Source organism: Cydia strobilella, chromosome 17, assembly GCF_947568885.1.
Source record: "Cydia strobilella chromosome 17, ilCydStro3.1, whole genome shotgun sequence".
Lineage (NCBI taxonomy): Eukaryota > Metazoa > Arthropoda > Insecta > Lepidoptera > Tortricidae > Cydia > Cydia strobilella.
In genome coordinates this window covers 1,040,876-1,051,122 of record NC_086057.1, presented here as the reverse complement: position 1 = coordinate 1,051,122, position 10,247 = coordinate 1,040,876, and the positions used below count along the sequence as shown (strand labels likewise).

General features: G+C 36.7%; 1 protein-coding gene across 1 annotated transcript; it reads left to right on the top strand.

Annotated features, from left to right (window-relative positions):
• The first annotated feature begins 914 nt into the window (after positions 1-914).
• Positions 915-5,444, top strand: LOC134749046 (uncharacterized). Its single transcript, XM_063683952.1, has 5 exons — positions 915-1,044; positions 1,585-1,804; positions 2,437-2,646; positions 4,119-4,232; positions 5,333-5,444. Exons 1-5 carry the CDS (start codon positions 966-968, stop codon positions 5,442-5,444), a joined length of 735 nt encoding a protein of 244 aa, XP_063540022.1. The 5' UTR covers positions 915-965.
• Positions 5,445-10,247: the final 4,803 nt, after the last annotated feature.

Below are 10,247 nucleotides of genomic sequence, written 5' to 3'. Positions count from 1 at the left end.
GGGTTCCGTACCATTACGGAAAAAAACAGCAAAAAAATCACGTTTGTTGTATGAGAGCCCCATTCAAATATGGGAGCAAATATTTATATTATTCTGTTTTTAGTATTTGTTGTTATAGCGGCAACAGAAATAAATCATCTGTGAAAATTTCAACTATCTAGCTATCACGGTTCATGAGATACAGCCTGGTGACAGACAGACAGACGGACGGACAGACGGACAGCGGAGTCTTAGTAATAGGGTCCCGTTTTTACCCTTTGGGTACGGAAACCTAAAAAAGTGACGAAGCCCTCCAGTGGTGAAGGCCGGATTCGAACCGGTGTCTTTAGCAATCTGGGCTAACTCCTTGAACCCTTAGGCCACCCCGCCACGGCGGAAGCGGTCCCAATTTCTCGACTATATGCCATCTTACTAAGACTAGGCGTCTTTGACAAACTCTAAGGGCGAGCAGTACGCGCTTGCACCTCCTATACGAATTCCTTACGGAATTACAATATAGCAAGAGAGATTTGTTATGTAACAAATCAAAACTTTTAATAAGATAATTTGATTTGTTCCCAAATTTGTGCATAACAGGTTGTTAAATCAGAATCAGGCTCATGGTTTACACAGTGGCTAATAATTTGCAAGAATGTAAACTAGGTCTCTTTGTCTAGGTTGTCACTAGCGCCATAACCCGTTACAATTTGAGCCTCCATTGTTCTCCGACTTAACCAATTTGAAAGTAGACTAAAACTGTGTTAACTGAAACTATTTACTACAAGCTTTCAGTAGACGCCAGATACTGTAGTGGTACACATCAATAACTTAAAATTGTTTCATATTTTTAGACGGAGTTAAAACAAAGCTTATCCTAATATTTAACAAAATCAAAAATGGTATCAAGAAATATATTTTTACTAGTAGCGATTTCATTGGCTGTTTTAGCTGAATTGGAATCACTTAACAATTCAATATCAGAAGCAATGGATGTGAGTGAAAGTAAAATATTATCAAGAAGAAAAAGATACCTGATATTTCCAGATGGCAGCTCTTTTCAACTTGGTAAATATTTACTTAAGTAATGTGGTACTAGAATTCTTTCAAACATTTAAAGGAGAATAGATATGATTTGTGAACTCATTTTCTTTCAAATAATATATACGTATGTATACATACTCATATACGTGTCTGTATGTGTGTGTAATATTATGCCAAGATTTTAAATTACTACGTTAACTGTTGTCAGTGTGTAAAAATAAGTATTTCTTTATATTTTAATCTGTAAAACATTGTTAAACAAGATCAAATTAACTTTAAAAAAAATAATTATATTATTTTTACAGAACAGTTTTCTTGCGCAAAAGTTTTAACAGTATACTAAGTAATTTTACAACATATTTTAAAGCTGCTCAAAGCTGCAACTACAAGCAAGCTTCAAGCTGGTCAAAGACGCCTAGTCTTACTAAGATGGCATATAGTCGAGAAATTGGGACGGGTACCGCCGTGGCGAGGTGGCCTAGGGGTTCATGGCGTAAGCCGCGAGGGCTTCGTCACTTTTTTCTTTGATATATGACATATATTACAGTTTACAACATATTTCAGTATTCTGCACCCAAAACCACGGCTACCTCCAGCTCGGTGACATCGTGTGGATTGGCAACACGGCTGCCCTAGCATGGACATTACCTACGGACCCTTCAATATTCGGCTATTTCAGGGATCAGTTGAAGGAACCGTACAATATAAGGAGACAAGATACTAATAAACACATATACTACTTAGATGAAGACGGTAAATTGGTAGCGAAAGTACCATATAAAAGGTAAGTAAAAATAACTAGACTTTAATTGACCGGGATATAGACCGTGATTACCTTTTGTATTATTTGTGAGCTCCCGATATTTCGACGCATTTACATGCATCATGTTCACGGGTGACTGAAGATAGCGGGTGGGTGTCAAAGTTGTGTAGACAGCGCTCGGTCTACCCTCATTCTTGCGCGTCTAATAATATAAGTCTAGTGGAACTAACCGTGAATCATTCAAAACTCTAAAAATAACTAATCAAATTGTCACCTTTTAGGTGAGGTAAACCTTTTTCTTAGAAGGTAACTTTCTTAGAAGGTAACTTTCGAATTTGTTCATTGGAACTGTGATAAAACAACGAAAACGAATTGTATTTTGGGTTGTTAAAACTGTCTCGACGAGTATTAGTTGTATGTGGAAAGAAAAGTCCAGTCAGCGATGAAAGCTTGTACCAAAAATGATGTTTTTACCAAAAACTTATTGAAATATCGACTATACAAGTATATTAGGTGCATTAAGTACACTGCTAAGATGCCACCATTTATCTAAATTCGAATGTAGTCAATTGGAATTTAATCTCTCAAACATTTACGTGTAACTTTTTCAATAACTGAAAAAAAAACATTACAAGTTTAAAATATGTTTCCAGGAAACCTATAATAAATCCGGCGTTTGCAAAACGAAGTATTCAAAATAACGAGGATGAAAATATTAGCATAAAGAAGCAAGTTTTCATAAAGAAAATGCATGAATTGCAGAAGTCCAGGAGCTATCTCCAGAAGTTAGACGGGGCGAGTGCATATTTCCATAGAAGCGGCAGGCACAGTTTGTATATAAAGTTGGAGACTTTGTTTGAAGCGTAAGTGCATTTTACTGTAGTTTATTCATTATTTTTCACCGAACCAATGGAAAATACAACACATGTATCATCGTTGAAAAAGCCATCAATAATTGGCTTTGACCGTCTGTCTAGTTCCAAAGAATGTACAGCCTGAAAAATGCTGACAACAAAGTTTATTGCGGTATATCAAATCTAGGATATTGAAATCCATAATGATTGTAGTTTTAATGACTAATGTACTTAAAATGTACTTTTAATGTACTTAAAACACGTGTTCTACGTACAATACAAAGTCCAGTCAGCATCAAATTGCCAAATATACACTCCTTTGATATCATATAAATAAGGACTTGTACCGTAAAATGGGGTGAGTAGGTTTCGCGGGGAGAGTTGGGTTATGAATGGGGAGAGAAGGTTTGAAAGAGGGGTGAGATGGGTTTCTAGGGTTACTGCTACAAAAATAATGTATTCCAATTTAAAATGGAGCTATAGTAATAGTCATAATAAAAAAAATCGAACCAACAATCTTCCAAAATCACCTTTGTATGAAAACCCATCTCACCCCAATTACGAGGGACTACGGGGTGAAGTGGTTTTTCCTGTTTATCGTCAAAGTTATGAAAGGGAACTACCTAAAATAAAATAAAAACTAAAATACAAATATCCGGAACACTTATTATATAGATACACCATTTAGTTACATGGTTGGCTGCTCGCTCGTACCTTGGTTCCTGGGGCGGCCCCTGGCGTGGGATGTAACATGCGTTGACACGCTGGCCCCATCTCACGTCCGGCGCTCTGCCAGGAAGCCAGGGTCGGCAGCAGACGACGCCCAAATTGCCAAGTTTCTAAAAACTAATTATATATTTGCGGCACTTGCGATTGAAACTTTCGGTCCTTGGTCGTCAGACACCAGAAAATTAGTAAAAGAAATTTCTACCAAACTAGTCTGGGTGTCTGGCGACCTACGCGCTGGCGCATTTTTTGCGCAGAAGCTCAGCCTCACTGTGCAGAGGGGGAACGCGGCCAGTGTCCTGGGAACAATGCCTCAGGCTAATTTAGGTTTAGATTTAGTTTAATCACTGTTTAATTTAGTTTGCATATGTAAAAATAAAATGTTAATGAATGACAGTTTTGCTCCAACTCACCCCATTTTACGGTACCGATATAATATATTAATATTGGGTCAGTGTTATAATATATTTGATGCTCACTGTAAAATTATTCGTCCGCCGTTTTGTTGACTTTTGACACGCTGTATCTCAAACAAAATAATATTAATGGCCGTCTCACTGAAACCAAACGTATTATCTTCAAAATATTCTCCTATTCGCAAGCGTTTGTTAAAATTATCAACAATATGCACAGTAAAATTCTTTAAGACAATGACTAAAATTATGTTAAATATACAGATTTTTCGACATTGAATCATTCCTGTTTCTGCATGTTTAATGTAAGTCCTCAGAATTCCGATTTTAAAATATTTCCAGGTTCGGGTATTCCGGCCGTGAATGCGTGTTCAGATTACTATGCGACGCTGGCAAAGCGAAGGTCCACGAGGAACAAGGGACCTTCCTCCAAGAATTATTCACGGCAACATTCACGTAAGTTTGCTTAAACTATTCGAGAGTTTTAACCGGTTTAACAGCTTTAAGCTGAGTTTTGGAGTTTAACAACTTTCGTTTCGTGAGCGTTTTATTTTTGCATTGTAGATAATACTTGCATTAATATGTAGGTACAATAGTTATTTGTGCAACAAGAGAGGAAATTGGTTTTTCTTGCGAGTGTTTATTTTGAGTCCCGAGAAAGCGAAAGATTCTATAATTGGATCACGAGCGAAGCAAGTGATTCTAAGTTAGAATCTTGAGCGTAGCGAGGGACTCAAAAACACGAGATGTAAAATAACTTTGCTCTCGTGTTGCACACATAATTTTTCACCGCAGTAGTGAGAACATATTAAAGGTTAAAATGTATTTCGAATTACACAGAATAAATAAAAGTATGAAGTGGCAGTTCATGGCCTTCACTAAATTAAAAAGCTACTTTGTTTCACTCCCTGGAGTGAGGAAAGACGCACTTTCTTCACTCTCTGGAGTGAGGAAAGTCGCAATTTCCTCACTCCAGGGAGTGACGAAAGTAGTCTTGTTCGAGCTGCTGAGGTGAAAATTTATTTAACATCTTTAAGCACGAAAAGTATGGAAAACTATAATTTAAATACAGTTTTTTTGTAAATAGTAATGAGACTACTTATAGGTATATGGCATAAGACATGAGTTCACCATAAATAAAAAAATTACATTGTAATTTTAACGCTACTGAAAAACACACAATACAAGGAGGCAAAGTCTCTCTTAGGAGTTTGGGATCGTCTACGATTCGTACAGCGTGCACATTAGTTTATATGTGACGTTTTCAATCAAAAGGTACCACATTGTCGCTTGTCGATATAAGGTTGATTTCTAATTGAAGCTATATGGAAATAGCGCCTTATCACTTACCACTTACAAAGTGCTTGTTGCTAGGCCTATTTGAATAAAGAATATTTTGAGTTTGAGTTCGAGTAGCGACAATAAGTACCCTTTTGGTTGAAAATAGCACATATTATGAAGACCAAACCTTACGGTTCCAAAACTGAGAAACTCATACCCAGCAGGACATTTGTAATTTTGACGCTTTAAATACATTAATTGTAACACATTTCCAGGTTACCAAAAGGAGAAACGGAAGACATATTGGAATACGACAAAGCACACAACACGCATAATGACTGTGCGGAATTGTACCCAGAATGCGAGGATTTAAGCATAAAAGCATAGTTATGTAGTAATTCATTATGAAATAAAACTATGACAGCAGATTATATCGCGTATATTGAATTTATAATACATGATCACCACCACCGACGACCACGAACGCTGTAAAGGGTTCGAAACGTCGGGATGTATTATAAATTCAATATACGCGATATAATCCGTTTTCATAGTTTTATTTCAGTGTAACTATCGCGGTAATTGGAGACAATATTTGTAATTGTAATTATTTACTGTAGGTAATAAAATTATGTATGTAGTAAATATATTATTTTTTATGGCATTTGATGTATTATTTATGGTAGTAATTTTTAGTAAAATACGTGAAGTCAATAACGGAGAAGACCGTTTATAAGGTAAAACCGTCTACAAGCTCTTTCGTCGCTTCTAACTTTTGCATTTTCATACGCTCACATAATCCATTAACCTACATAAAGTCGGTAAAGTATAAAGAGTGAAACAACAGACGGACAGACGGACAGACGGACAGCGGCGTCTTAGTAATAGGGTCCCGTATTTACCCTTTGGGTACGGAATCCTAAAAATGACCTTACCCATATTGATCTTAGGTACAGATCGTAATTGAATGGCAGCATTGATAGAATATTGTGTCATAATCATCATCATCATGTCAGCCGATAGACGTCCACTGCTGGACATAGGCCTCCCCCAAGGCTCGCCACTCCGACCGATCCTGTGCCGCTCGCAACCACCGAATTCCCGCGACCTTCACCAGGTCGTCGCTCCATCTCGTTGGAGGCCTACCGGCAGTTCGTCTTCCGGTACGCGGACGCCACTCCAGAACCTTCCGGCCCCACCGGCCATCAGTTCCGCGAGCAATATAATATAATAATATTGTGTAATACAACAAATAAACAAATTCACATTAAACTGAAATAGTACATTACGATACAAGTGCAGAAAGTAGGGAATTCGCACTTGTATCATTGATTTATTAAAAAAAACACGGAATAACAAATTATAATATTCAGGTGTCTATTGCTTTATATTTTAAATATTTGTTGTAATATTAGGTATATTTAACACTGTATTAAATATAATTTACACAGATCAAATAAACACGCTGTGAAGTAGGTATGTTTAAAATAAGATTAATTGTACCTAATAATCTTCATATTTATAATGAAACTTCAAGTTGGGTTGCAAATGAACTGACGTTTTAATAGGGGAAAAAAACAGGTGACTACACATATTTCACACAGATGGCGCTAGTGGTAATACAAACACTATTATTTTGTTACTATGATAGAAACTAGAAAGATAGATTTACAACATCCTCTCCTAACAAAATAATCTAAAAATCACCTGAGAGTTTTCAATCTCAAAAACAACAAACAGAAGCTTACATAATATAACAGTTTTGTTTCAGAGGCTTACATTCTAGATATACCCATTAATTTCATAAATTTATAGTGCTTGTCTGCACTAAGGCTTTTTGTGAGCAAATCAGCTGGCATGTCAGAAGTTGGTACATATTCTAGTTTGACCCTATCATGCATGACACACTCTCTAACAAAATGATGTCGCACATCAATATGCTTGGTTCTCTTGTGGAACAATGGATTTGCTGCTAATTTGAGTGAACTTTGACTATCACTGTATAAGCATATTGGTGTACTCTCACAACATGGTTTTAATATATCATTTAATAAATTCTTTAAATAAATTGCCTCTTTACAAGCTTCACTTAATCCCATGTATTCCGATTCACAGCTCGACAAGGCAATAGTTGTTTGCTTTCTGGATTCATAAGATATTATACATCCCGACATTATAAAGCAATAACCTGTGTAAGATCTTCTATCTATAGTACATGCTGCCCAATCAGCATCCACAAAACCATGCAAACAACTATTACTCTTTCTATAAACTAAACCATAGCTTTTAGTTTTCTGTAAATATCTTAACAATCTTTTTAAATGTTTCCAATGAGTTTCATTATAACTATTGTTATACTGGCTAAGAAAACTTACACTATAAGCAATATCAGGTCGTGTTAGAACAGACAGGTACATAAGACTACCTATTAATTGTTGATAGGGATACCTTTTATCACAATTATTTATTTCCTTTTCTAATTTTAAATTGACTTCCATAGGAGTACTTGAACCTTGACAATTAGGCATATTAAATTTGTTTAAAATGTTTTCAACAAATTGTTCCTGGTCAACAGTGATACAATCTTTTTTAACATTTACTGTCATTCCCAAACACTGCTTGATCTGACCTAAGTCCTTTATTTTAAATGTATTAACAAGTTCTGACTTTAACTCTTCATATGAATTTTTGCAATTGTAAAACACAAAGAAATCATCCACAAATAATGCAATATATACTTTCACATTATTTTCACATTTTATGAACAGACAAGGTTCATACTTTGATTTCTGATAACCCAGTTTTAACAAACATTCTTCTACTCTAGTGTACCAGGCCCTAGCAGACTGCTTGAGGCCATAAATTGCCCTCTTTAATTTTAGTACCTTATTACCACAATTAATAAAATTTGAACATTCTGGTATTTCCATATAAACATTTTCTTTAATGAAACCATTCAAAAAAGCTGTAGGTACATCTAAGTGATTCATATTTAAATCTAATTGAACACTCAGGGCAAACAAGAGTCTTAGGGTAGAGTACCTTAACACTGGCGAGAAGGTTTCTGTAAAGTCTATGCCCTTCTTTTGCGTGAAACCTTTTGCGACTAACCTTGCTCTATAGCGCACTTCACCATCACTGTTAAATTTCTTTTTAAACACCCACTTATTTTTCACCACTGTACCGTCCTTTGGCCTATCTACCAGCACCCAAGTGTCATTATCACTGAAAGATTTTAGTTCCTCTTTCATTGCACTTTGCCACTGCACTTTTTCTGGTCCGGTCACAGCCTCGGTAAGTGAGATATTTTCACCCGGAACCTCATCAACGCACATGGTTGCATAGCCATAGTAATCTGGTTGATGTCGAACACGCTTGGACACCTCCTGCATTTCTTGCTCTGTCTCCTGTGTCGAATCCATTTCTGGCTCATAAAAGCTGTCATCCTCACTTGGAACATATGTCACATCATTGTTAGCTTCGTGAACGCTGTCATCTGTGGAACTTTGTGACATATTTCTAGACCGGCTACTCTGTGCCTCTAGAGTCACACACTCACTATTCTCCTCTTAATTATCTTCTACCAAAAGTGTTGTATCCTTTACACCAACATTTTCCATAATTATTACGTCTCTGGCAATAACTATATCCTGAGAATTTGGATCATACAAGCGATAACCTTTGGTGATTTCTGAATAACCAACAAGGAACATCTTAGTTGCTTTCTTGTCCCATTTTCTACGCTTTTGCTTTGGGACATGCATCATTACTGGGCTACCGAAGATCCGTAGATGGCTAATGTTTGGTTTCTTGCCTATCCACCTTTCAAAAGGTGTAGTATCTCCATCTAGTCCTGATGCCGGTGACCTATTTTTCACATACACTGCTGTGTTTATGGCCTCTGCCCAAAACTTCTTATCAAATTGAGCATCGAAGAGAAAACAGCGTGCTTTCTCTACTAAAGAACGGTTGTATCTTTCTGAAACACCGTTAGATTCTGGTGTATAAGCAGTTGTTTTCTGATGCACTATGCCGCACTGCTTCAAGTAGTTCTCCATTTCAGTTGAACAAAATTCTCCACCGCCATCACTTCTTAAAACTTTAATTTTCTTAGACTGCTGGTTTTCAACTAATTTCTGGAACTCCTTGAAGTATTTGAATGTTTGATGTTTTGATTGAAGAAAGTAAACAAAACACATTCGGCTATAGTCATCGACAAATAGGAGGTAGTATCTTGCATTTCCAAGTGACTTATTTTCCATTGGGCCGCACAAATCCGTGTGAATTAATTCCAGGACCTCCTTGCTTTTGCTTGCACTCTGAGGAAATGGCAGTCTTGCTTGTTTTCCCTCTCAGCATACTTCACAGCTGGATTTATTTATCCTGCCACTTTTATCTTGAAATGATACACCTTCAACTACTCCATTATTCATTTTATTGAGATCATTTGCATTAATATGACCCAAGCGTCTATGCCAAACTTGATTCATACTTGAAGTTGCTGTTGCTGCTAGCATACTTATTTGCCTAATGTTTAGACGGTACACTCCATCTACTAAATCAGCCTTTCCAATGACTTGATTTTGTGCATTTATAATGTAACAGCCAGTTTTCTCAAAATGAACCTTGTTTCCATTCGCAATCAGCTGACTGACTGATAACAAATTCGTGGTTAGGTTAGGAATGCACAATACATTACGAACTGGAATGTCATACTCCGTATTATTCACCACTGTAGTAATCTGTGTATCTCCTGAACACACTACAGGTGCACTAGCTTTATTTGCAACGATTATTTCTTTAATTTCCGGTTGGTAACAAACATTGGATAGAATGTTTTTATTCGACACAAAATGGCCGCTCGCGCCTGAATCGACGTAAAAATCACCCGGGCTAAAATTCCCAGTTAAAAATACGGCACTAAACGCATTCATCTTCACCTTCTGCCTCTCAGGACATTGATTTTTATAATGCCCCGGCTGTTTGCACTGGTAACAAATAATCGACGCTTTTGACGTTTTGACGTTTCTGTTGACAGCTATCGAAGAACTCGAAGATTGCGTTTCGTTACTCCCACTGTTGTAACGGTTCTTCTGAAATGTTTTATTGCTACCTCCAATTCGTTTGTGCGAATTTTTAGCAATGAATGCGGTTTCTGATTTAACCTCAAAATCTGTACTCATATCCAAT

Coding starts and splice junctions, on each gene's coding strand:
- LOC134749046 (XM_063683952.1), top strand. CDS start 966: ATGGATGTGAGTGAAAGTAAAATATTATCAAGAAGAAAAAGATACCTG. Junction 1,045..1,584: donor TGGCAGCTCTTTTCAACTTG/GTAAATATTTAC, acceptor AACATATTTCAG/TATTCTGCACCCAAAACCAC. Junction 4,233..5,332: donor TTATTCACGGCAACATTCAC/GTAAGTTTGCTT, acceptor ACACATTTCCAG/GTTACCAAAAGGAGAAACGG.